At 49.6% G+C, this 27,544-nt stretch overlaps 1 protein-coding gene and 1 long non-coding RNA gene across 8 annotated transcripts; one reads left to right on the top strand and one right to left on the bottom strand.

Annotated features, from left to right (window-relative positions):
• ZNF274 (zinc finger protein 274) lies at positions 188-24,687 on the bottom strand. Of its 5 annotated transcripts, none has more exons than XM_018063530.1 (8): positions 24,437-24,687; positions 23,840-23,915; positions 22,964-23,090; positions 22,139-22,231; positions 5,761-6,243; positions 2,919-3,007; positions 1,864-1,990; positions 188-1,478 (listed from the first exon to the last, which is right to left on the bottom strand). In XM_018063530.1, exons 1-8 carry the CDS (start codon positions 24,583-24,585, stop codon positions 595-597), a joined length of 2,028 nt encoding a protein of 675 aa, XP_017919019.1. In that variant the 5' UTR covers positions 24,586-24,687; the 3' UTR covers positions 188-594. The 5 variants fall into 5 exon arrangements, with proteins under 5 accessions (XP_017919019.1, XP_017919020.1, XP_017919021.1 ...); XM_018063531.1 differs by having other exon boundaries at positions 24,333-24,685; XM_018063532.1 differs by lacking the exon at positions 24,437-24,687 and adding an exon at positions 24,113-24,326.
• Positions 11,150-27,544, top strand: LOC106503176. Of its 3 annotated transcripts, none has more exons than XR_001919609.1 (3): positions 11,150-11,456; positions 12,590-12,668; positions 13,370-15,503. It is a non-coding gene; the product is annotated as an uncharacterized LOC106503176 (long non-coding RNA). The 3 variants fall into 3 exon arrangements; XR_001919611.1 differs by lacking the exon at positions 11,150-11,456 and adding an exon at positions 27,185-27,544 and having other exon boundaries at positions 11,961-12,668; positions 13,370-14,129; XR_001919610.1 differs by lacking the exon at positions 11,150-11,456 and having other exon boundaries at positions 11,961-12,668; positions 13,370-13,508; positions 13,990-15,503.

Here is a 27,544-nt window from a genome sequence, read left to right as displayed (position 1 = left end):
CCTATCTGCTGATCAGGCTCCCAGAGCATTTCCTTCACCTGCCTCCCCACACACTCCCCTTACGCACTCTGGGACAAATTCCCGAGTCCACCCAGGGCCCTTCCTTTTGTTTTAACATTGCTTCTTTTAACTAAGTCATTAGTGAAAAGATGTTTAAATAGGTGGGAAAAAAACACAGAGACCCTACTACAGAAATATATAGTTTATTTATCCATGTTCTCTTTCAACCCTTGTCCATATGCATAAACACTTTACCAGAAACATCAGTGCACAGACTTCTTGGTATCTGTTTTTTTAAACTTACATTATAAGCATTTTCAGGTTTCACTAGTTATCACTCTTAACAACCAATGAACAAACAAATTAGAACAGCAAATCAACTGAGCAAACACCCAGGAGCGAGCGATGTATTCACGAGCAGTGACTCCACACGGGTTTTCGTAAGTGCAGGGCGGTGTCCCTGGTCGTCCTTGGGTCTTGAGAATCTCATCACCAGAGACTTTCCATTCGCATCCGAATCCCAACCAGGTTTCCTCAGGTGACACTGCTGCAAAGGTGACGCCTCCTCACACGGCTTGAGGGCTGGGAGGCGGGCTATTTCTTCTTGCACTTCACCCTGCTGTGCGTCTTCTGGTGCCCGATCAGGTGCGAGCTCTGCGTGAAGGCCTTTCCGCACTTGCTGCAGGTGTAGGGGCGCTCGCCGGTGTGCGTCCTCTGGTGCCGGATGAGATGGGAGCTCTGGCGGAAGGCTTTGCCGCAGTCCGGGCACGGGTAGGGCTTGGCCCCGGTGTGGGTCCGCAGGTGCTGGGAGATGGCCGAGCGGTCGTTGAACGTCCTCCCGCAGTCGTGACACACGAAGGGTCTCTCCCCGGTGTGCACCCTCTGGTGCTGCCTGAGGGAGGAGCTCTGCACGAACGCCTTCCCGCAGTCCCGACACACGTAGGGCTTCTCTCCCGTGTGGATCTTCTTGTGCACCGAGAAGTACCTGGGGTTCCGGAACGTCTTCCCGCACTCGCTGCAGCGGCACACCTGGCTCCCCTTGTGGATCCGCGTGAAGGTGACCTGCGGGGCGGCCCGGGGGCAGGGCCTGCCGCCCGCGTCGCCGCCGCGCTTCGGGGGCAGCGTCGCGCGCGCGCCGCGCGTCCCGGTCTTGAGCCAGGGCTCGCGCTTGCGCAGGCGCTTTCGGGGGGCCGCCTTCCGCAGGGGCCCGCGGCCGCGGCCCGGGCCTGCGCTCGCCGGGGGTCGGGGGCTGTCCCCGGGCGGCTGCGGCCGGAGGGTGTTTTCCGAAGCGTGGGCCACCGGTTTCAGCGCCGCGTCCCAGACCCCCGGAGCCGCGGCCTGCAGAGCCTCTGCGGAGGTGGAGGGCCGGGCGGCAGCGGCCGAGGCCCCGTCCTCCTCCTTCAGGGCGCAGGCGGGCCCCTCCTCAGGAGGCCCGGGCTGCGGTGTGAACTGCTTGCTGTCCAGGGTCGTCTCCCACCCTGAAAGAAACCCAGACGTGTGGACCGCGCTGAGAGAAAGTGCTGAAAAGGGGGGATAGTGCGACACAATCAGATATCCAGAAGCTTCCTGCCGCCCCACGTGCAGCCGCGCAGGCTGCGGAGGGAGGCGGAAGCACTGAAGCAGCAGAGCTCGCAGAGGGCTGGGCGGCTGCGTTCTCATATCCCCTCGGGGTTTGGACAGCAAATCAGTCCTTCGCTGGACCCGAGGCTGGCCCTCTAGGTCTACAGCGTCAGCTGAAGGCCTGGAGGCTGCAGGGCAGTCTCGAAGGCACACATAGGCCTTGCGCGGGGCCCAGAGGAGGTATAAGCCTGGAATTAGAGCCTCTGGGGCATCCCAGTCCTGGGGACGGTGGCGGGGCCTTACCCACAGACACCAGGTGTCCGAAGGTCTCCAACATCACGTCGTGGTAGTCAGTCCGCTGCGTTGGGTCCAGCAGCCCCCACTCCTCCGTGCTGAAGTCCACAGCCACGTCCAGGAAGGTCACTGGATCCTGCAACATCACACACCTGTCTCAGCAGGAAGGTCAGAGTCCTTGGCAGGTACAGAAGAGAGGCTGGCGGGGACATTCCGGCAGAGCTCACTGTGCTGGCACTCCCCAGCTTTGCGGGTTTACTGGGAAGCACTGCCTGAGGCCTGTAAGACGTCCAGTGAGTGTGCGCTGATGAAACCAGAGTCTGGGGCCAGACTGGAGTTCCTTCATAAGGACTGCAAGTGCCACAGACTGCTCCCTCTTTCCCCGTGACTTCCCACAGGGGACTACCCCTCGGGTTGCCTCGGGGTGGGGGGGCGGGGGGGGGCGGGGCAGCAGACCAGCTGCAGTATGGTCAGCCCTTTCGAGATGCCGACCAGGACTCTGGGAGTAAGAGGGCTTCCGCTGCCCTATGTCTGGGAAGCACTCTGCCCACGATGGGCAGAGCCTGCTTGAGAAGCAAGAGGCTGGAGCACCTGAATACAGCCATACCTGCCTGTACGAAGCCTGAAGCCTGCCTCAGACCACTCGTTACACGAGACCACTTCTGTGCTCAAGCCAGGTGTCAGCCCTGACCAAGGCCATATACACACCATCACTGGCCACTTTCTGGGCCTCAACAGTCAGTAAAACAGGACCAGTCCTATTTTGTCTACACCCTGGCTCTGGTTATTTTGAAGCAAATACCAGGCTTTGTTTTAGGTATAAACACCCAAGTCTGTGTTTCCAGAGAATGAAGTCTCTTGTTTTAACTGAGATCAGCAGTCATCTGCATGCAGGGCTCAAGGCTGCCTGCCTCTCACTTGGCCCCTCTTCCCCTTCCGTCCAGATTTCCTGACTCTGGGTCACTGTGCCCCATCATGGTCTCCAGCGACACTATGGACACCGGAGGGCAGGCCTGCCGGGGAAGTCAGGAGCAGAGGAGGAAAGCGCGACTCTCCCCACTCACCTCAGGCAGTGCCTTCGCGGGCCAGGTAGCCGTGTCCTTCTGCTGAGCTGCGGGAGGGAGCGCGCCGGGGGGGCCCTGGGTGGGCAGTGCTGGGAAGAGACGTCAGCACAGGGTTAGCAGGGCAAGGGCAGCCCACCTCTGGCTCTGGGACTTCTGGGGCCAGCACACACCCGCAGCTCATCCCATCAGTGCCCCCTTTGACCTGTGCCCAAACCCCACTTTTGTGACCACAGGGCACCGGCGTCCCTCCTGCTGGCCCCTCTCCCTGCCGCTCCAAGGACTGTTCTGGAGCCAGGCCCTCCACTGAGGCAGCCGAGTCACCGCCACACCACCTCAGCAGCTGGCTTCTCACCTTCTCAAACACAGAGACCCACTGCTGGCCTCTGAGTCTCCCTCCCACCCTCCCCCACCCCCCATGTAGGGTGGGAGTTTCTCTGGCTGCCAGGACCAGACTCACTCCCTCAAACACACCTTGATGCAATTTTTCCAAGTTTCTTCCACCTTAGAAAACAGCTCTGCCCAGCTCTGTGATGCTTTGACGTGACTCTCCCCCATGTGTCCCCACATGGTCCTTACGCTTGTATAATGATGATGCGATCCCGCCGCTCCCCCCACCACTATCAAGGGGACACGTGATATGACCCAGGCTGGGCCACCAGGCTGTCGCTTCCTCCTGGCCAAAATGACTGCATCAGGGACAAACCCTGGCCCCCAGCCAGTGAGAGCCAAAGAGGCAACTGCTGGAACATATAGGAAAGAGAAATCCCATGCTGGGAGCCCTACATGGAAACAGTGTGCATTTGAGTGCAGCTACCAGAGGGATGATCCAGCAGAGGGCAAGCTCTGGAGACGTCTGGGACCGCTGGGTCTAGCCACGCGTGAACCTGAATCACTCTGGAAATATTCAGTGAATTGTATTTCTCCCTTGAACCACTCTGCAAGGGTTCATAGTGGTCACACCCAAGTTCAACAGATATGCTGACCAAAAATGCAGGGTTCCTTGGACAGCCTATTCCATCGTCCTCTGTAATACTAATTGGTTTCGTTCGCCCCCGTGGTGTGACATGGACTCACTGACTTTCATCTTATGAGCTTGACAGCCGTCTTCCTGGCACCTGTATTAGTTCCCTGGTGTAACAAGCTGCCATGTCAGTGGCTCAAAATAACACAAATTTGCTGTGTGACAGTTACGGAGATCAGAAGTTTGACACAAACTCAAGGGGCTAAAATCAAAGTGCTCCCAGGGCTGTATTGCTTCTGGAGACTTAGGAGAATGTATTCCTTGCTCCTTCCAGTTCCCGGACGCTCGCTGCTCATGACACTTTCCTTGCAGCACCCCTGCTTCAGCTGTCACCCCTCCTACTCTGACTCGGACCCTCCTGCCTGTCTTCATAAGGATCCTCGCAATGACCTTGGGTCCTTCCAAACAGTCCAGGCTAACCTGTCCATCTCTAGCTCCTTAGCGTTATCACACATGTGAGTCCCTTGTCCCTTTCGCCATTTGAGGTTCAAGGGGTTCCAATGTGGAGATCTTTGGGACCCTCAGCCTGCTGGCCACAGCACCCCAGACTCGGTACCCATGGAGAGACCACTCCTGCGGCTGCCAGCCCCGCTCCCTGCCCACACCTGCTTCTCCAGGAAGCCCTGTTCTCTGGATGCCACTCTCCAGGCTCAGATTCCCTCCCTCCTCCTCAAGCATCAAAGTCAATCAGTCAATCATTCACTCCCTCAAGAAGCATCTTTCAAGTACTGGTCACGGACATAGAAAATGGAGGTGAGCAGACAGGTGCGTGTGCTCTGTAGAACTCAGCCTATGAAAATCAAGGCTCATCAAGGCTGGATCCCCAGTACATCCCAAGCTCGTACCACCTCCCTGGCCCACCGCTACTGTCACCACTCTAGCCCACTGCTGTCAGATGCATGCTTATTTGTCAGACTCCCGTCTTTCTTGCTAGTTTGGAGGCTTGTTGACCTCACGAGCCCATGAGTCCTGTCTGTCTCAGTCATCACCTTATTCACAGCCCCCAGTGAGTGTGTGATGTTAGAAGCCCTGCCAGAAATACGTATACATACACCTGTGTGACGGAAATGGATGCAGCAGGGATCCCAGAAGGATAAAAAATAAAGCACATTATCTGCGGGCCTCCCTCAGAAATGTGTGGAGAGCTCATTAAAGAAGGCAGTGCCAGGGTGGGAGGGAGGTTCTAGAGGGAGGGGACATATGTATACTTATGGCTGATTTACATTGTCGTACAGCAGAAACTAACATAATTATCTTCCAATTTTAAAAAAAGGGACGCAGTGCCAGGCCCCACCCCAGAGTTTCAGCAGCTTTGAGGTAGGGCCTGAGGCCTTCCATTTCCACAAACAGGTCCAAGGATGAGGCCATTCTCAAAATTCTTTGATCTAGTGGTAGTGACAGGTATGTCAGCAAGGAAACATCTAAAGTAGGAGTCCCCAGTCCCTGGGTTGCAGACAGGTACCAGCCCAAGGCCCGTTAGGAACCAGGCCACGCAGCAGGAGGTGAGTGGCGGGTAAGACAGCAAAGCTCCATTGGCTGATCCCCATGGTTTCGATTACAGCCCAAACCACACCCTCCACATCTGTCTATGGAAAAACTGTCTTTCACAACATTCCTTGGTGCCAAAAAGGTTGGGGACGGATGATCTAAAACTCTGATTCCCCAAATGGGGTTGGGGAAGGGGAGCAAGCAGATGCCCTTGCCCTAGATGGAGTGGGCACCACCCTTCTGCCACCCGTCAGGAAGCCTGGGTTCCTTTGCTCCCACCCTCAAGACACCCTCCCAGGAGCAGCCATCTCCCCACCCTTCCGTGGAACTCACTTCCCTCCTCAGAGATCCAGGTCGCGTCCTCCACCAGGGCCACCGCCTGCCGGCAGTCCCCCGGGTGCTGCGACTCCACCCACTGCCGCAGCTTCTCGGGCAGCGCGCCCAGGAACCGCTCCAGCACCAGCAGCTCCAGCATCTGCTCCTTGGAGTGCGCCTCAGGCCGCAGCCACTGGCGGCAGAGCTCCCGGAGCCGGGCCAGCGCCTCGTGGGGACCAGCCACCTCCTCAAAGTGGAACCCCCGGAACCTCTGCCGAGCCATCTCAGGATCAGCTGTAGGCTTATCCAGATGTTGAGGGGGCTCCCTGAGAACCTCTGGGCTCAGGCCCTCATCTTCAGCATACAGGGCCCGGATCTGGGCATTCCGGGGAGCAGCCACCTCCTGGTTCAGGGTGAGGACTTCAACCACCTCGATCTTCATCAGGGGATTCCCGGCAGGAAAAGGATCCAACTGAGGGTCCAGCTGAGCCTCAGGACGCTCTGAAAGTTGAAAACGATGGGCGAAAAAACACACGAAAAGTTTCGCAATGTTTTTAGCCACCAGGAAAATACAAGTCAAAAACCACTGTGAAATATCACTTCCCAGTCTCTAGGATGGTGACTGTCAAGGATGAGTGGTAAGAACTGTTGGTGAGGATGTGCACGCTGGTAGTAGGACTACAGAATGCTACACTGCTTTGCAGAACAGTCTGGTAGCTCCTCAACAAGTTACACAGAGAGTGGTATCATGATACACGGGTTTCGATCCAAAAGAATTAAAAACACATGTCAACACAAAAACTTGTATAAGAATGTTCACAGCAGCATTATTCATAATTGCCAAAAAAGGAAAACAACTTAAACGTCCATCAAATGATAAATGAATACACAAAATCAGATCTATCCATACAATACATTTGTCTTTGGCAATAAAAAGGAATGAAGTTTTGATCATACCACAGCATGAATGAACCTTGACAACATTATGCTAAGTGAAAGAAACCAGACACAAAAGGCCACATATGTATGGTTCTATTTATATGAAATGTCCAAAATTAACAAATATAGAGAGACAGAGAGTAGAGTGGTTTCCAGGAGATAGGAGAGTTGAGGGGGTTGGGGGGTGACGGCTTCTTTATGATATAGAAACTGTTTTGAAATGAGATCATACTGATGGTTGCACAACCTTGTGAATATAATAAAAACCACTGAACTTTACTTTCAAAGGGTGAACTTTATGATATATAAATTGTATCTCAACACAGAATAACAACAACCACCAAAAAAAACCCAAGAGACAAGAACCATGTTGCTATATATGCCTGCAGCCATGAGGTGAACTGAACCTGATCCCACCTCCATGGGGGCCAAGAATGAAAATATCCGGGAAAGGCAGGGATGCTGGGTCTTGGAATAGAGTCCAGAGAGCATTTGCGAAACAAAACTCCAGGATGGCCTTGAAATGCTAAGGAACTTGCACAAAGCAACAGGAAACAAGAAAGTTCTCGACAACTCCAAGAAGAAACGCAAATTCTGAATGACTTAAAGATTCAAAAAATAAATTTAAAAAGGTAAAATTATGATTTACTTCCATTTAGACTTGTTTTATAAAGACAGAAATGGCATGGCTGATATCAAAAGCAAACCTGTACTTTCACCGTTGCTATTGTAAGTATTATAAGTGGTTAAGCACAGCTCTACTTGGAAAGGAATTTATAGCATGAACTCAAAGCCTGACAATGGATGCCTAGGAACTTTACCAGACGACTCTGCTTATATCAGGGAGCCATCCAGAGATGAAGACACAACTTCTGTGATACCAAGAGAATGGACACACAGACAAAGGCCAGCCAAAATGAAAGTGAAAGTGAAGTCACTCAGTCATGTTTGACTCTTTGGGACCCCATGGACTGAAGCCTGCCAGCCTCCTCCATCCACGGATTTTCCAGGCAAGAATACTGGAGTGGGTTGCCATTTCCTTCTCCAGGGGATCTTCCAGGCCCAGTGATCAAACCTGGGTCTCTGGCAAGAGCCACCAGGCTCAGTGGTAAAGAGTCCGAGTCCCCCTGCCAATGCAAGAGACATGGGATCCATCCCTGATCCAGGAAGACCCCACAGGCTGTGGAGCAGCTAAGCCTCTGTCACAGACAATCAGCCTGTGCTCTAGAGCCAGCAGCCGCAGCTACGGAGCCTGTGTCCTACAGCCGCAGCTCCACAATGAGAAGCCCGAGCACCGCACCAGAGAGCAGACCCAGCTCTTCGCCTCTAAAGAAAGGCCAGAGCAGCAACAGCGAAATAAAAGCATTATAAAAAAAAAAAAGCTGGCTGAGGGGCCCAGTGGACAAAGCATTTACCTCAACTGGACTCATCAGCACAGCCATCCCAGCCAAGTCGGTAGGCAGAAAGGCCCCAGCAGGGCGGCTCCTGTTCCAGCCTGGAGACAGATTTTGGCCAAATGGAGCCCACGCTGAGCCTCTGATCTGCCTCAGAACAGCTGTACCAGCGCCTACCCCACTTGCTATACCTCAGTGCGGCCCAGGGTTCCCAAGATCCCCACCAGGCAACTGATCTGAGTACACAAAGAGTTCACAATGGACGCCTAGGAACTTTACCATACTAACCTACTTATGAGCAGGGAGCCAGCCAGAGATGAAGACATGACTTCTGTGATACCCACAGAATGAATACACAGATAAAGGAAAGCCAGTATAAGCCAACAGAACTCCCAACTACAACTTCTGTGGCAACAAGCCCAGCTCTCAGGACTTGGTTGATAACTTCCAGTTTTTCTTTCTGACCCCCAAGCCAATAATCTCCAATCAGAACCTTCTCTTTTTTTCACCATGATCTTCCCCCTCCCAATCTGCTTGACTCTCAGTTCAGTTAGTAAAGAATCTTCCAGCAATGCAGGAGACCCCGATTCAATTCCTGGGTCAGGAATATCCCCTGAAGAAGGGATAGGCTACCCACTCCAGTATTCTTGGGCTTCCCTTGTGGCTCAGCTGGTAAAGAATCCACCTGCAATGCGGGAGACCTGGGTTCAATCCCTGGGTTAGGAAGATTCCCCTGGAGAAAGGAAAGGCTGCTGCTGCTACTGCTGCTAAGTCGCTTCAGTCGTGATGGACTCTGTGCGACCCCAGAGACAGCAGCCCACCAGGCTCCCCCATCCCTGGGATTCTCCAGGCAAGAACACTGGAGTGGGTTTCCATTTCCTTCTCCAATGTATGAAAGTGAAAAGTGAAAGTGAAGTCGCTCAGTCGTGTCCGACGCTTAGCGATCCCACGGACTGCAGCCCACCAGGCTCCTCCATCCATGGGATTTTCCAGGCAAGAGTACTGGAGTGGGGTGCCGTTGCCTTCTCCGAATGAAAGGCTACCCACTCCAGTATTCTGACCTAGAGATTTCCATGGACTGTGTAGTCCATGGGGTGGCAAAGAGTCGGACACGACTGAGCAACTTTCACTTCACTTCACTTCAAACACAAAGGATGGTGGTTGACCTCCCCTGCTAGGTTCGGCTCTTGAGTAATAGCCTCTGCATGTCCTCTTTTGAGCGGGCTTTCTTTCCACAACACTCACTTCCTGAGCAATGTGGTAAATGATGGAGTAAAACTGGAAGACACAGGAGTATTCAAACACAGGTCAAGAAAACTGTGAAAGATCCCCACGTGAGCATTATAAAATTAGTACACTGATTTGAGGGGGACCAAGACAACACTGGAATGTTCCTGTCACATGCAGTAAAAAGTAGAACAGGAAATTACTGTTAAAAACGACTTCCCTACCGAGTTTATGCTTAACCTCTCTTACCAAAACCGTATTCCCCTTCTTGTCCCCTCTAACTTCAATTCCGTGCTAACTGAACATCAATCAACCAGTGTCAGATGACCAAAACTGCTGTGATCAATAGCATCGTACTTTAATACAAATTGAAGCTGTCTGTCCAGGGCAAGATGAGCTAACAGATCCTGGAGCCATGGATCACCTGGCCAGAGACGTCATGTGAGTCATCTCAAGCTGCAACGCTATGGAGCCCACCAGGCTCCTCTGTCCATGTGGGTTCTCCAGGCAAGAATACTGGAGTGGGTTGCCAGAAAACAGGATTAAGAAATGTCAAAAAAACAATGATTAACCCCAGCCTCTGCAATCTTTCCCTTTAAAACACTCCTAGGATTTGTCTCCACAAAAGTTAGAACTGGACAGGGAACAACAGACTGGTTCCAAAGAGGAAAAGGAGTACGTCAAGGCTGTATATTGTCGCCCTGCTTATTTCACTTCTATGCAGAGTACATCATGAGAAACGCTGGGCTGGAAGAAGCACAAGCTGGAATCAAGATTGCCGGGAGAAATATCAATAACCTCAACTATGCAGATGACACCACTCTTATGGCAGAAAGTGAAGAGGAACTAAAAAGCCTCTTGATGAAAGTGAAAGAGGAGAGTGAAAATTTTGGCTTAAAGCTCAACATTCAGAAAATGAAGATCATGGCATCTGGTCCCATCACTTCATGGGAAAAAAATGGGGAAACAGTGGAAACAGTGTCAGACTTTATTTTTTTGGGGCTCCAAAATCACTTCAGATGGTGACTGCAGCCATGAAATTAAAAGACGCTTACTCCTTGGAAGGAAAGTTATGACCAACCTACATAGCATATTCAAAAGCAGAGACATTACTTTGCCAACAAAGGTCCCTCTAGTCAAGGCTGTGGTTTTTCCAGTGGTCATGTATGGATGTCAGAGTTGGACTGTGAAGAAGGCTGAGCGCCAAAGAATTGATGCTTTTGAACTGTGGTGTTGGAGAAGACTCTTGAGAGTCCCTTGGACTGCAAGGAGATAGAACCAGTCCATTCTGAAGGAGATCAGCCCTGGGATTTCTTTGGAAGGAATGATGCTGAAGCTGAAACTCTAGTACTTTGGCCACCTCATGCGAAGAGTTGACTCGTTGGAAAAGACTGATGCTGGGAGGGATTGGGGTCAGGAGGAGAAGGGGACGACAGAGGATGAGATGGCTGGATGATATCACTGACTCGATGGACGTGAGTCTGAGTGAACTCCGGGAGTTGGTGATGGACAGGGAGGCCTGGCATGCTGCGATTCCTGGGGTCGCAGAGTCGGACACGACTGAGCGACTGAACTGAACTGAACTGAATAAACCTTTACTTTGCTGCCAACTCCCGCTGTTGGAGTTTGGCTTTCTACGCCTGGCGCACACGAGGTCAGTTATATTACTGTGGAGTAACTGCAGCTGCTTAAAAAAAAAAAATCTGAAAGCGACTAGGAGTAGCGGCTGCTTGTTCGCCGTCTCCGTGCTTTCCCTTGCAGTCTGTGGCCACCCAAGCACCTGCCGCGTATGTCGCCGCGCACTTAGCAACGGCGGCCGCGGAGCTGGTTTTGGCAGAGCCCGTGGCCACACCAGACGACTGTGTACGAAGTGCGCCTGGCCCCTCCTCCCAAGGGTGAAGAGTTTAGAGGCCTACGCTCCCCCCACATCCGCACCGGCTCCTCTCCCAGTTCTAGGAGCTTAGAACCGCGACTTCCGGCCTGGACGGAAATGCGTCTCGCTCCCGCCGTACTACAACTCCCAGGAGCCTCCAAGTCGAGGGACTTCCGGCGCCGCCATACTGAGGCTTTGGGGTCCTCTGAGGCCTTTGGCAGGATTGCGGCTCACTCGCCTGTCACCTCCTCCTCTCGCTTTCCCTTTCCCGGCCTCCCTGGGTCAGTGCGGCGGAGCCTCCATACACACCTTCCCGAGCTGCAAGTCTGTCTTGTTGGGTGACGCTGGGTGTCGGGAGCGCGGCCACTTTCCTCGAGAGTAACGAGCACCTGGATCCCCGATCCATTTTCCTTCCCCGCCCCTACACGCTTTCCCTGCCTCCTTAGGGCTTTTTTGTCTGCCTTTCTCCGAATTTTCTGACTACACACCTCCACTCGGCAGCGGCCTCCACGGACCTCACGGGTTTTGCCCATTGCTGGCGCGTGATCCGACGAGTCAGCTCGGGGTCAGAAGTCGCCCAGTGCCAGCTGGGGCCGCCCATCCAGACTCGCCTTGGGCGCGCCAGGGTTGAAAAACAGCTCCTGCGCCACGCTGTCACCTAATGGCCGCTGCCCGGTCACTCCTTTCCTACTTTTAAAGGACTTTTTCCTTGATGAAAATTATGACAGACATTCGACCTTCCATTTCCAAACCCTTCCCCCAACTTCCTCTCAAATAAGGCTTTGAGTTAGTTTCATGTGGATGCTTGCCTGCCTTAGTTCAAACCTGCGTTATCTTTAGCATTTATTTAGTTCCCTTCCTGTTCCTCAGGATTTCTGGAGGCTTATTCCCGCCTCGATAAACATGAGTTTGAGTAAGCTCTGGGAGTTGGTGATGGACAGGGAAGCCTGGCGTGCTGTAGTCCATGGGGTCGCAGAGAGTCGGACCCGACTGAACTGAACTGATTCCCACCTCCCCGCCCAGTTATTCTTGACTTGAAGAGTTTTCTCTTTCAATTACAGCTCTTAAGGCTTGGAATTTCTCTCTGAGGATAACAAGGTGGGCCTCCCTAGGGGCTCCGTGCTGGGCCACCAGCACCATTTTGAGCAATAATCATGCCTTAATTCTCCAGATTGCCTAATAGCTTTTTAATTTATGAAATTCCCGTGTTTTATTCCTTGGTTAATCAGAGGAATTTTTATTCAGTGCTTTCTCCCTTAAAAACAAGTGTTTGGTTTTTTTCTATCCTACTTTATTCCCTCTAACCCCACCACTTCTTTAATCTGGGTCATATATTTACTCCTCCTTACCGTTGTGGGCACCAAGGTGTTTTACTTTTTTGCTGAGTCCAGTGTACCCGCCCTCCCTGCTGTAGCAACCCTTCAGGTGGACACTGGTTACGCAGTTATCATAAACACCTACTGGATGCTGTGCAGTACCTGAAATGGCCGTGGGTAAGTGTCACTCCAGGCACCTCAGTCCTCTGTCTCATCTCAGGAACAACTCCCCAGTCCCTCTAAAGGTAACCCTCAATGCTGTCTGTATTGGCCCCACTTGACAGAAAATGAAAGCTCTGTGTACTAGCTAGCAAGCCTGAACCTTGATCCACACTTCACTCAGGCGGGGCTGACTAACCTACCCACCTGCCTTGGGAGCTGCATAAAATGATTTCTCAGCACAAATCCCAAGTGCTGGCTTTCAACCCACCAGCTGAAAAACCCGGGGGGTGGAGGGTGGGGTAGGATTGGGGGAATTTAGTTCCCCCACCTGCAATTCCTTATCTAGCTAGGGGGCTATTTTACAAATTCACTGAGCCTTTGGGCAAGGGGCTTAATCCTTCTGGGTCTCAGTTTCCCCACCCTAAGTGAATAGGGACCTCCAGGCAGGTACTGAGTTGTAAAGGCTGATGGGAGCTGTTTTCTTCTCTCATGCTCTCTCTGCTACCTTCAGGTAAGCTGTCTCTCTCACAGTGCCCAGTTTTATAGTGAAAGCTTTGCTACCAGACCACAAAAATAATAGTAACTAATTACAATGTCCTTCTACCAGCTTGTTGGCGGGGCAGGGGCAGCTCTCCTCATCCTTGTTGCACCCTCCCTTTGTCTAGGATGCCCTCAGCTCACCCTGTCTCATCCTTTCCCCATTTCTTACTCCTCAGCTCTGGACATCTTGCTACATCACCTTCTAAACGTGTCTCCCCTCACTGGCCTGCTGAGGCTGCTAACTGGGTCTCACGCATTGGAAACTCCTAAGCCAAGCCCGGAGGAGGATGTGCCAAAGCTGTTGATGATTACACAGTGAGTAACAGCAGCTACCATTTCATGAAGCCCTCCAAGGACCTGCCTGGGCTTTTAAAACACCACAGCCCCATTAAGCAAGTGACCAACTTTTACACAGATCCACGCTGGGAGAGGCTAAGAATCTGCAGAAGGGAGCACCTGGGAACCAAACCCTGTTCTTTTATGCCTTTTATACCACTTCACATAGCTACAATCTTTTCCTTGAATGTGCCCAAGAGTGTCTCATCCAGAAGTCACTGCACTTGCTGCCTGCCTGCCCGGTGATGTCTTTCCTAACATCTCTGCTTCTCCTTCCCCATCCAGCTCTCAGGTCAGATGTCATCTCGGAGCTATCTTCCCACCCAGTTCTAAACTAATATTGCCCACCCGTGCTTCTCCACTCCTGTATCTTCCCCATATATAGACTCTACTGTTTCATTTTTCTTCATACCATTGATTGCCATCTTTAAGTATCTGGCTCATTAATTTCTCTCTCCAGCCTGTCTAGAATAGCACTGCTCAGTGGAACATTCTTTGGAGAAGGGAATATTCCAGATCTGCACTGTCCAACATAGTAGCCATTAGCTGCAAGTGACCAGTGAACATTTGAAAGGCCAGCACAATTGAGGAACTGAACTGGTAAGTTTGTTTTAGTAGGTTTACATTTACTCATCAACACAGGCTAGTAGCTTCTCTGGAATGAGTGTAAGCCCAGTGAGAGGGGGCCTTTCCACCCTGTTTATCATGGTGACCCTTCCCTATAACAGCACTTGGCATTTTGGCAGGTGTTCAGGCAGTATTTGTTGATACAGCACAGCTTCTAAGTGCTTTGATGAACAGTGCACCAAGACATTTGGGCCTTTCAAAGGCTTATGCTTGTCCATATTTCAGATTTCAGGAAATCTCATTGGCACTGAAATTGTGTCCATCTGTAAGTTATGGGAAGATAGCTGCTGCTGCAATGTTCCCATCTTTCACTTGGAAGCCTAAGCATGTCATGGGGTAAGAGGACCCTGGTTTAAACCCCCACCTGCTTCTTCCCAGACAGCCCAGGTCAGGGACTTGCCTTCATGCTCCCACAGCATGAATGGGGACGTGGAGTTTCTCTGGGGCTGCTAGCTGGAATAATTATAGGACTTAAGAAAGCGACTTCATGCACTTCTAGCCTTTTAACCCCTCAAAAGAAGTCAGTGTTTTTACATACTTAAGTCTTACATGGCCCTCTAACATAACCTTCTCCAAATAGAGCCTGCTCATTCCTTACCAATTTATTCTTAGGTTCCATTTCAAAAAAGTATCAATAACAAAGTCTTTCCTCTCTGTTGAAGTGGTTATTCCTGCTTTAAGCCACAGGTATTAAGTTTCTGTATTTTATACTCTGTTGCAGCTGCTCAACTCTTATAACTATTTCAGAGGATAAGTTTTTTTTTTAAACACATTATCTAAAAATAGATAAAACAGGTGTTCGTTATTACAAGCTACAGATATTTTCTCCTTTTCAATATTTTCCTCATTTTGTGCTTTAGTGAGAACAGTGCTGTGTACAGGTTGCAGAAAGGACCCGTTTAACAAAGCACTTAGTGTTCTGTCATTGAGTAGCTTATGTTCTTTGGAAACCTATCTTTTAATAGGAAGCTAGAAAATATTTACTGCCTGGGTTAATACAGAGATGCAACTATTTATCTACTTTGTTCTTAAGAAAAAGTTGGTTTTAACATTTCTCTTGGGCCAACTTTACACTTTTCCAGAAATCTTTCCATCTTATTGTTTGTTCATTCCTGTACTTAACAAATACTTACTGAGCACCTATGCTGTGTCAGGAGCTGGTGACGCAGCAGGAAGATGACAGTCTTCCATTTTATGAGCATAGTTACTTGCAGGACCTCTGAGAGTGGAAGGTCACCCTCCCACCCAATTTCCTTCTCTGGACACAATCACATCCTATAGTTTCTCTATTCTCCCAATGGTAACAATTGGCATATTAATACCTGGTGTATGTTTGCAAGTATATTTTTAAATGAAAAAAAAAAAAAAAAAAAAAGACATTGGTATCCTGGACGTCTGTACATCTTTATATACGTTAAGGTGGACTTCCCTGGTGGCTCAGATGGTGAATCTGCCTGCAATGCAGGAGACCCAGGTTTGATGCCTGGGTTGGCAAGATCCCCTGTTGAAAGGAATGGCTACCTGCTCCAGTATTCTTGGCTGGAGAATTCCACGGACAGAGGAGCCTGGCAGGCTACAGTCCATGGGTTGCAGAGTCGGACAAGACTGAGTGACTAACACTTTCACTTAACACGGTCACGTTAAACATAGATAGGTATCTATGTTACAGGTATATATTTTTAAGAAACACAAATACCTCATGGTGATTGTTTCATATCAGTACATAAAGCTGGCTTATTCTTCATTCTTTGGCCATACCACATGGCAAGGGGATCTTAGTTCCCCAACCAGGGACTGAACCCACACCTCTTGCAGTGGAAGAGCTGAGTCTTAAGCACTGGACCACCAGGAAGTCCCAAGCAGGCTTATTCTTTGACAGTTGTTTAAAACACTATAATGGGAACATGTATGGTTGAATATCTGTGTAGTTTCCTTTCTCTGTATAGGTTTCTAATTTGCCATTTATTTACCCTTACCTATCCAGAAAATGGGCTCTTTTTCTCTTCTTCATTTCTGACTTACTACTGCTTTTATCTTATTTTTCCTCAGGACTCTCAGAAGTTTTTTTCCTCCTCAAAAAAGGTTTGAGTCCAATGCTTGCTTCATTTACTTTCCTTCTTTTTCAGTTAATAGTTAAAGCACTTCAGGTCATGAAATTACTCCAGAGACTGTACCTAGACGCTAGGGAAAGTGGTCCTCAGATAAGAGGATTAAGGTTACATGGGTCCTAGAGAGCAAATGGATGGTAACAGAGAACATGGAGTATTCTTGAATAAAGACTGCACAGTATGTGAGCACACCCTGATAGGCTGGATTCCTGCCAAAACGTGTTTGATAGCCATTCAAGGTTATAGACTTTTGACCTTGTCCCCAGGAGTGCAACCATTTCAAAGTTCTTTGTAGCACTATTTTAAGATTTCTTTTATCATCCTCTTGGAGCCTGGCCTAGTCTTCAGACTTTCCTGTTTGAAGATATCGTCGTCTCTTGTAATTTTTCTAACTGTTTATTCACTCAACAGTTTCCTGAGCTGTAACGTCAGTTATTTCCTAGCCACTGGGGACATGCGAAGGAGACTGAAGTAAGGATGGCTGGCTCACTCATGCTACTTAACATTTGTTCTAGATGCTCAGATAGATAATAGAACCCAGATTGGAGAAACAGAACCTATTTTACTATATATTCATACAGTTGACCCTTCACATCTGTCTGTACTTCACAATTTTATTGTATTTTTTAAAGTAACATGGAGTGCTTCACGAATGGCCTGTTATCCTTGCACAGGGGCCATGCTAATCCTCTCTGTGTTGTTCCAATTTCAGTGTGCATGCTGCCGGAGCAAGCACTATACCGCACCATTTCTATAAGGGCCTTGAGCGTCTAGATTTTGGTATCTGTAGGAGCCCTAAAACAATCCCCCATGGATATCAAGGGATAGTCCTAATGTGATAAGGTTTTAGGGTTTGTCTTTCTTATGACAATCTGGTGTAAAAACAGAATGAGACGTTTCATTTCTGTTATTCAGGGTGGGTCTCTTTGGTCTGTTTCTCTGTTGTTCTGTCAAACAAGGGGAGAGCTAAGATGAACGACCTGCCTGCACAGATTACACTGAGAATCTGCTCTCATATGAGTCCTCTGATGCTGAACACGGTGAGGACTCCTACTGAAGGGCTTCTGGTCAGTGGGTTCTGTGACTCCTCATGCTTAACACTGATTACATTCTGAGACACTCTTCAGTATCTACTTCTGTGATACTGAAAACAGCTGTTTATGAAACCTCTCCACAGCAACCATTTCTCTGTGATTTCAGAGTTCTCAGATACAATGACTTGATGTAAGAACTTTTCCAAACGGAATACAACTGGAATTTTTTGTCTAGTATGAATTCTCTCAAATCAGGCTATAAGTGTTTCCTGCTATGATTCCTGGATTTCTTCCATTTGAGTTCTCATATTGAAAAACACGTGATGAAAAGGACTTCCTCCATTTGAGGTTTTTCCATGTGAGTCTCCTCTGTGAGCTGAGCTAAAACTAGGCTTTCTCACACTAAACATATTTACTCTTGTTCCTAAAAGAATTATCCTTTGTATAAAACAAATGATTTCCTATGTCCCCCACATGTGGGTTTTATAGCCCATGTGAGTCCTCTCAGGCTACACAAAAAATCTTGAGAAGAATTTCCTTCTATTCCTCCCAACAATACAATCTTCTTGTACTAGCCTTTGTTTTTCCTACTAATGTCTATACTAATTTGAGTTGCCACATTCATATTTGCAGGGCTCTTCTGCTTAAATTCTTGACAAATCAAAAAAAATGTAACTGTCCTGCAGGCTTTCCTACAATCATGACCTTCAAAATAGTGTCTTTATTCCATTGCATTGTCCCTAATGTTTGATCTATATAGATTATGTCTCAAGATATTCCACCCAAGCCACACATATGGTAGGTAATACTTTCCTGAAAGAACATTGAGAAGGCTTAAGATGTGAGTGCCATCAAATATTTCTCCACACTTCTTACCTTCACAGCATCTTTTCAAACTAGTGCCTTCTTGAAGATTAATTCCATGTCTTAAGCATTTACCCAGGTTCCTTTCTACTTCGGCCACTGTCTGTGCTGCCATTTTTGCTGTCATGGAGGGCTAAGACACGTGCAGACTGGGCTGTATTCATGAGGCCTAGCTTTTGTTCAGTTTGTTCTCTGCCTTGAGGAGAGGCACAGCTCCATCAGTGCTGGGAGAAAGGGACCACTGAAGGAGACGGTTCTCTTAACAGTAAGCAGGCCATTCCAAACACCTAAGACTCCCATGTTTCCATGCACTGCCTGGACCTCAGACAGGGGCATGCCACTGGCTTCACAGACCTTTACTTGGGTGTTTCTAAGTCGCCTCCTATTCATACTCCATTAATAGAACCAGTCAGGACATGGTACAGTTGCAAAAACATGTGAATTTAGGTGGAAGCTCTTAGGTAGTTCTTTGTACAATTGTTCCATTTGCTTAAAATTATTTCAACGTAAAAATAAAAGCCAAAGAAAACCTATTTCCACCCTTCAAAAGTCTTGGCCTTTACCAGACTTCCATGTCACTGACCAATGCCAAAAATGCCAGAGTAGTAATACCTCTGTTTTTAGTTCAGTCGCTTAGTTGTGTCCGACTGTGACCCCATCGACTGCAGCACTCCAGGCTTCCCTGTCCATCACCAATTCCTGGAGCTTACTCAGACTCATGTCCATTGAATCGGTGATGCCATCCAACCATCTCATCTCTGTTACTGCATTTTAAAAATGAGATACTGATACATTTTAAAAGTGTGCATGAAAGATGCGTATAAAGACATACATTAGAAAGAATAGTCATAAGAAATCCCCTGAAGCCTTCACCTGTGAGCAGTTCTTTGCAGCTTCCTTTCCTGTGCCCTCCTGGTCAGTTACTCAACCGGCCCCATTGGATCCACCTCACAAGAAGAGGAGCCAGCTTCTCCCAGCCCTGTTGCTATTCTCTTGGGGGCAGATATTAACCACCTCTTCCCTATGTACTACTACCGCAGTCCCCCGCCTGCTCACATCTGTGCCCTTCTGTCCTCAGCGGTAAAAAGCACAACACACACCTACTCAAGGAAGATGAAACCCTCCTGACAGTGGAGGCCCCAAACTTAACTTGCCTATCAGTACACCTCAGTTACTTCCTTCCAGCCTAATAAGTGACTTTCCGTTCCCAGAATGTGCCACCCTTGCCCCATTCTCAGGGGAACCCCCACTGGCGTTTCTGCACCAGGAAGCTCTTCACCTCTATTCCTGCCCATCTGCCGACTTTCTGTTCTATAGGCGCTGGCTTAAAGTCTTGGCCCTGCAGTGTCCCCTGACCCCACCGCTAGAGTAATTCCCTGTTGCTCCCTGCTCTACACCATGCTCTTTTCCTTCTCTGTCCACACCACTAGTTACCTGGCGTGGCCCAGTTACATCTGTGCAGCGTGTTGGTAGACGGTGCTCCTCTGTGAGACGGAGGAGTCTACAATCACAGGGATTACACTAGGTCTTTGGCTTACTACCAAGTACATACTTTCTCTTTTTTATATTGCATAGGACACAAGGGGCCTTCTACAAATATTTCTGAGGTCAAGGGGAGACAGTGGAGGAAAAAACATCGCATTAAGGATTCTTTGGAACGCAGCATAAATATGTTAGGCACCTATCACCCCAGGCCTAGCTTGTGATACAGGATCTTTCGTTCTAGGACACCACCCCTGAATCTCCCATCCCCTGGGAAGCCAGCTTTTCTGACACTGCACGTAACCATAAGTGCCCAATGCCCCCCATGGCAGCTAGATTTAGGAAACTTGCCAGATCATCCAGAGATGCATGGCTAGAAGGTCATCATCACCAAAGCTGCAGGCCAGGTACAGATTTCACAGCTGGACACTGAAAGTTCCAGGCAGTTTCAGAGCCACTTGCATTAAAGCGCAGAGAACAAAGCGGGAACACAAGAAGCTCTGCTGACAAAGGCCACACACACTGATGCAGAGGGGCCCAAAACGGCAAACACAACACCATCCACCTCCCCAACATAATTCATGAACACTGATGCAGAAATCCTAAAACAGCTCACAGACATCAGGACATTACTACAGGGCACATCTATAAGTATTAACTGTTCAGAAAAGCTCCATCATCACCTTGGAGGGCTTTGGAGGGGGAAAATTGGGGCTCTTACTAATTTTCATTTACTAGAAAGGGTGAGATGACTGTTCCTTTATCCAGATAAAAAGTGATATGAATCAAAGCAGAATCCAGAAACTGTCCCTGTCAAGTCAGAGACCAGATACTTAAAATCATCACATTCTCAGCCCAGTGTTTTGGAAGTAGTAGCTGTGAGGAATACAATTACCTCCTCACCTACCTTGAATGCAAAAGAAGTAAAATACTACTACTGTATACTTGCCAATAATATGACTCTGTACTGAGGAAATTAGTGATGACGTAACAAAACTGTTACAAATAAGAATTTAGCAGCAGGATAGGTTCATCTGCAGCAGCTACGCAGGACTGCAAGGGAGGGGTAACCTGAGCAGATAAGATAGCAACTGGAAGGCATGCCCAACCGCAGGTGGAAAGCCTGACTAGCGCGGTGAGGGGAGTGGATCCCTCCTTGTACACCTGTGGCAGAACTTGACTGAGACCAGTTCTGATCAAATTTCTGGATGAAGTTAAATGTAATATACATTCTAACAGCATTTTCTCAATGAATCCTGACAAGCTGATGGTAGGTATTCATCTGGTTGAGAACAGATAACAGGTTTTTTTAATTAAAAAAAAAAACAGAGGGCCTACCGTTTATCCAAGATTGTTATAAAGCTACAGTAAGTACAGTAATACGGTGTTTACTAAGATACTGACAGAGATCAAGGGACCATAAGGGGCCAAGAAGGCCTGCACGCAACAGTGACTATGCGAGATGATAAAAATGGTGTTTCAATAATCAGAAAATGGCACTGAAAAAACTTGTGCCCCACACCAATTACATAAGGAACCCAGTACATGAAACAGCTTAACAAAACCCAAAAGTACCAGAATAAAGTATTTGTACAATCTGCCCATGTATGGCATGAATAAAGACAGATCTGAAAGGAAAAAAAAAATCTGAAATCATAAAACTTCTTTATGGAGACTAAAGGTCGGAGATACATATTGGACTGTTATCTGCAGTGTTATTATGCATAATATATGGTAGAGTCCTCCCCAGCGCCACACACAAAAGACAAACAACAGAAGGAAAAAAAAGGAAAATAGAAAAACTCACAAAAGCAAAAGTACAAATAATCTGTAAACTTAGAAACCAAACTGAATATATCTTTTCCTATCAGATCTGTAAACCTTAAAAACAGGACTATAAGTCACCAATCTATCTTACGCAGCTATATGTATTTTAAAGGAACTTAAGACAGCAACTTGTTGCTACCAAATTTTTTCACTTACATCTTGGTTGATTTTACATTCTATTTCTAGAAATGCTATCTACACAAAAAACCCAAATTGTATGCAAGGATTTTTTTTGCAACAACTTGAATGTCCATCAAGAGAAGTCAAAGTCAAAAGTCTACACTGCATTTGTGAATGAATGATGCAAACCTGTCTCCACTGAGTATGGTCACACCCCCCAAAACATAAACTTACATAAATGTAAACATTAAATCTGGCCAAAGCCACACACCAGTTACCAGAGATTACCAAAGGGAAGGGCAATAGACCATGAGTGAAGCAGGGTGAGGACGCCCCTCCTGCCAACCTGGCACCAGCAAGAGGTTCCCATTCAGCCAAGCAGTGCCCCCGACTGAAGCCGAGGAAGATGCAGAGCTTGATTCAGTGTGTTTGCAGCTGCTCCTCCCAACACCCCGCTAGGGGTTTGCCCCCGTCCACCTCCTTTGCTGACACTAGTTCCTGCTAACCAGGACTCCCACACCAGGACTCCCGTGTGCCTGGTTCTCACCTGAAAAGGTGTCTTGAATTCCTCTCTCCACCGACCAGAGCTCTTCCTCTTCCTCTAACTGAGATACCACATCTGGCTTGGAAAGCTGATGTTCTGCCCAAGGGAAAAGAGACAGTGCTTGGGGGTCTGTGTTCGGGAGAAAGCACTTTCCTGCTGTAGCAGTTCTGTCCCTGCGTTCTCCCTGGTAGACACGCCTTCTGGTCGAGGGCAGTGTTGCTAACTCCACCCATCCCCTGCGCCAGCTGCTTCCTTTTCTGGATTCTCTTGACTGTAAAGGAGGTAGTGGGACTTGGTTCTGGTCAGTAAAACACTAAGGGAAGTCTGTCAGCTGGGGGCTTATGGCATTTTTGTTTGTTTGTAGTGTGCCAGCTATAGAAAGAGAACTAATCAGGGCTGCCCTGGCGTTACTTTCTGCCTTAAACTTGGATGGACATAATGCTTGGCATCAGTCAGGCACATACCAACCTAAGAATGAAAGCTTCACACTAACCATGCAGATGGGAGGGGGCAAGGCCTTTGATGATGCACCTGAGCTGTCAGACACTGACACCACGTCCTGGAATTCTTGTTACAAAAACAGGAAGCATCCATCAGCAGTTGGAAACATCCCCCATAGGCCCACATCCCTGGTATTGAACACCTCTGAGGGGTGGACTTGGTAAAGTTTCAAAAGTTGTATGTAAAGTTGCCCTTTCCCTCAGGCTCCAGGGCCTTGATCCTTGAACTCAGATCCCTGCAGGCTGAGCCAAAGCAGACACACACTTGAAAGGCACCACATTCGGGCTGCAAAGCACAAATCTTTATTGACGCAGAGGCCGGCCTTACCCACTGAGACCAGGTTCCTGTAGTTCTCCAGCGTCACCTCCCTGTACAGGGACTTCTGTTCGAGGTCCAGCTGGCCCCACTCATCTGGGGTAAAACCCAAGGCCACATCTTCAAAGGTCACTGGTTCCTAAAACCCACAGGTGCCTGTTCAGCCAGGGCCTGTTGTCACCCGTGCTGACAGGAGGAGGAGGAGGGTGACTGAGCACATGTAGGCACAATTAACAAGGTGACTCGAGCATTCCAGATACATCAGGAGTTCCTGAATTTGAAAACCCAAACCCAAGCTTGATCTTATCAGGTCACAGCAAGTAGGGCAGCCCATGAGGTCAGAAAACATTGTTCATTCTCTGAAAACCTTTCCACTTCTTACTAACCTGAGGATTCCAACAGTGATATCAGGTGTATCCTTTCTCCTACGGAATTCCGTGAGCTAAATCACCCCACTTCAGCCTTTAGCCCCCATCCACTGGCTATTCTGCTGCTCCTTCACCTGTCAGGGGCTCACCCCCACCTCTCTTCACCCAGTGACTAAGCTTTAATTCTAAAGTACCACTGAACCCTAAGTGAAGCCTGATTCCTGCTTACACCTGCCAGTGGCTTTTCCCCCGTTCCGTTTAAAAGATAAATTAGAATCCCCTGCTATTTGTCCTCTATTCTATTTGCTCCCTTGGAAAGCTAAGCAACTTGCTATCCCTCCACCCACTAGGGTCTCTCCTCCTCCTACAGTCACTCCTCCTCCTACAGTCCCCCATCCCTTACCTAGATGCTAGGGGACCTGGGGGTATCCCAGGAAACGCGTGTGCCTGCATCACCCCTCCACCCCCGCTCCCAAATCCAGCGGTAGACTCTGAAACTTATCAAGAAACCTCTACTCACACGGAACCAATCCGTCGGAAGCCCGGAGGCCATAACTTCCTCTTCCTCAACGAGTCCCGTGGGAGTAGGCAGAGTCCTAAGAAGGTCGAATTTGGGAGGTGGAAGGGGCGTGAGGGTTAGACCAAGGCCCCCGACCCCTCGGCCCAATCAACAGGAAATGACAGGTCTAACTCCAACCTCGGAAAATGCTCTGAAAAGTCGTCTCCACCTGTTCTCGAACAGCCAGAGGGGCAACTTCCCAACCTCCTCACCCAGATGGAGCCGGCCCCTTACCCAGCTCGCAAGCGCCCGGATGGGGTGGGCCCGCCTCGCGCCCCTATGGGCCTCAAGTCCCCGATTCTCAACTGCCCTAAAGGCCCCACAGCGGAAGGACGGCAGACGACGCTGGCTCTGGGCTCCTGCGATTGAAGGGTTGGGGCCGCAACTGGGCGCTCCCCGCGGAGCAGCCCTGGAACACAGCCCCCGACGGGCGCAGGTTTCGCGCCACACTCACCCTGCGCGCGCGCGCCGTACAATGGCGCCTGTCAGCCCCCGGCTAACTGCGTCAGTGCGTCCACTTGGACTACAACTCCCAGAGCCCCCCGCGGCGCGGCGCACCCCGCGTTGTGGGCGGCGGACATCTTGGCGGCCAACTCCGGCGGTAGGCGAAGCCCGGGTCGCGGAAAGAGCGCCCTCGGTGATCCCGCTGGACAGGAGGAGGCCTTCGAGGGGCAAGTCGGGCCGCTGGTGGGTCCCAGCACCTGCATGGGCGGCAACGCAGGCTGAGAGGGAGCCTCGCCAAGCCCCGAGGGCTGCAACGCGTGGGACGAATGGGAAATGGAGAAAGGGAAGACGGGAGGGGCGGGGCCGGGAGTGCTGAGGGGCGGGGCGACTCCTCACACCAAACGTGGAGCGAGGAGGGACGGGCCGGAAGTGCCTTGAGGCGGCGGTGAAGTTGGTCCCCCTAGGCTCCGCAGTCAGGAGTTGGCCTGCAGTGCAAAAGACACCGGAGAAGGCAATGGCACCCCACTCCAGTGCTCTTGCCTGGGAAATCCCATGGATGGAGGAGCCTGGTGGGCTGCAGTCCACGGGGTCGCGAAGAGTCGGGCACGACTGAGCGACTTCACTTTCACTTTTCACTTTCGTGCATTGGAGGAGATGGCAACCCACTCCAGTGTTCTTGCCTGGAGAATCCCAGGGACAGGAGCCTGGTGGGCTGCCGTCTATGGGGTCACACAGAGTCGGACACGACGGACGCGACTTAGCAGTAGCAGCAGCAGCAAAAGACACAGAATACGCGGGTTCGATCCCTCGGTCGGCAAAATCGCCTGGAGCGGAAAATGGCAGCTCACTCCAGTATTCTTGCCTGAAAATTTCCATGGACAGAGGAGCCTGATGGACTTCAGGCCAAAGGTTCCGATACAGTTGAGCACAAAGTCCTGCCAAATTTTGGGGAAGAAGATACTAAGTGTGTATTCACATCTAAGGGACAGGAAAAGAGGTCGGGTTGGGACGGTGGGACGTGTTCTGAAGGGGTGACTGAAATCCTCCCGAGCTCCTGGGAGGAAAAGAAGTAAGGGCCTGCTGTGAACTGTGCGGGTGTGAAAGTGTTAGTCGCTCGTCGTGTCCAGCTCTTTTGACCCCATGGACGGTAGGACGGTAGCCCGCCAGGCTTCTCTGTCCGTGGGATTTCCCAGGGAAGAATACCGGAGTGGGTTGCCATTCCCTTCTCCAGGGGATCATCCCGACCCAGAGATGGAATCCGGGTAGACTCTTTATGGTTTGAGCCACCAGGGAAATGTGCAGAAGGTGAGGTTAGATGGCCTCCAGGCCCGGGGAGGAGAATGGGGTCGGGGCTGACTGTCCACTCAAGTTGTGGGAAGGGCAGAGCAAGTGGAACCAAGGCAGGAGAGTGGGGGGAGGGTTGTTCACGGGCAAATCAGAGCTGGACGGAAGTTAAGGCGGTGATAGGTTTTCTTCAATGAACTTGCAACGGGGGAAGGGGGAGACTCCAGTGTAGAACAGCTCAGTTCTGAATACAACTAGAGTAAGTGGCGATTTATGGCCTAGGAGTAAGGGGAAAGGTACCAGTAGATAGAAAATTAGGAGAAGGAGACATCGTGTCTGGGGGATTCTAGCTGGACAAAGCTAATAGACTGTTTTAAGGAAGGCAGGCCAGGGTGATGATGTATCACCTGGGGGAGAGAGTAGGGGTGAGGAATTTGATCAGATATCAAGAGTAGGGGAGTCTTCATAAACTGACTTAGGATTCTTGCTCAAGTGGGATTCTATGAGAAAGTACAGGTATGGGCCTTACTGGGGAGAAGGTTCAGAGTAACCTTGCTAACTGGCTAAGCAGAGAATCAGGGAGTTGGTGTGGTGTGGGCTGGACAGGAAGGCTCCTCTGCCCTGGGTCCTCATCTGTGAGCCCGGTGCCCATGTCTAGGAAATGGAAGAAGTCTTTCCCTGCCCAGGACCTGGTGTGTGCCCCTCTTCCTTGAGCCCAGTCCACTCTCATCTTTCTTTGGAGCCCAGGACAAAACAGTCTCATGGCTCCCTCCGAGTCCAGTATCTGGTGTCCTTCCATCTTCCTGAGGTTCCAGGGCCCAGGCTCTGATGTCCTCTCTCCTCCTTGATGCTTGGGACTCTGCTCCTGAGGCCCAGGGCCCAGTGCACGCTCTCTCCACTTCCTAGCAGGCTCAGCAGCCTTGTGCCTCCATGTGAGTCGTCCTGTCCACTGCATGCTATGCTTATTCCAGCAGTTTACACGTCTGTGGCCACCATGGAGAGTACTCACACGTGGGCCGCACATTGTTCATCTTACTGCAGTTGAGACGGTGTGTCTGTTGACTTGGGCCTGTTAGCCCTGAGTCACTAACCATGCGTTTCCCTGAATTTTTCTTGGCTGTTATAGGTAAAACAGCATCCCCATTCATTAAATAATTCACGCCTCTTTCTCATATTTTCACTTAAAAACAATGGTGTTCTGTAGCAGGGCAAGGCGATTAGCCATATTGTTTTCTTCTGGTTATGGCTAGGGGTCCTTCTAGTAGTTCACTGTCAGTTTGATGGAGGTTTTACCATCTTAAGGAAACGGGCCTTCTTGGAAGTTCTTTCAGTTCTCTCTGTTTGTATACTATGGAGTAAAAACATGATTTTAGGTTAAAAGGTGATCTTAAGTATATTATTTAAGATTGACTCATGAAACTCACTTTAGTAGAACTTTTAATAATAAATTGCATGCTCTTTTTCCCAGTTAGCAAATTAAGAATGCTATTTAATTTGCTGTAGCTTGATTACATTAAAAAACATTTCTGGGGGGGTTTCCTGGTGGTTCAGTGGTTAAGAATCTGCCTGCCAATGCAGGGGACGCAGGTTTGATCCCTGGTTTGGGAAGATCCCAAGTGCTGCAGGGAAACAGCCCATGTGCCACACTACTGACACACTACTGACGCCTGCTTGCCTAGCGCCTGTGCTCCACAACAAGAGAAGACACTGACTGCAGTGAGAAGCCGACTCATTGCACCTGGAGAAAGCCTGTGCACAGCAGCAAAGACCCAGTGCAGCCAAAGATAAATAAGTAAATAAACACATTGTTGGATGAATGTTAACTGTTATGTACGTAAAATGTCAAAAATGTTACGCATCCTACCTAGATGTCCATCAGCAGACGAATGGATAAGAAAGCTGTGGTACATATACACAGTGGAATATTACTCAGCTATT

This window comes from Capra hircus, chromosome 18 (genome assembly GCF_001704415.2).
Source record: "Capra hircus breed San Clemente chromosome 18, ASM170441v1, whole genome shotgun sequence".
NCBI classification, from domain to species: Eukaryota; Metazoa; Chordata; class Mammalia; order Artiodactyla; family Bovidae; genus Capra; species Capra hircus.
This window is presented reverse-complemented; position numbering and strand designations above follow the sequence as displayed.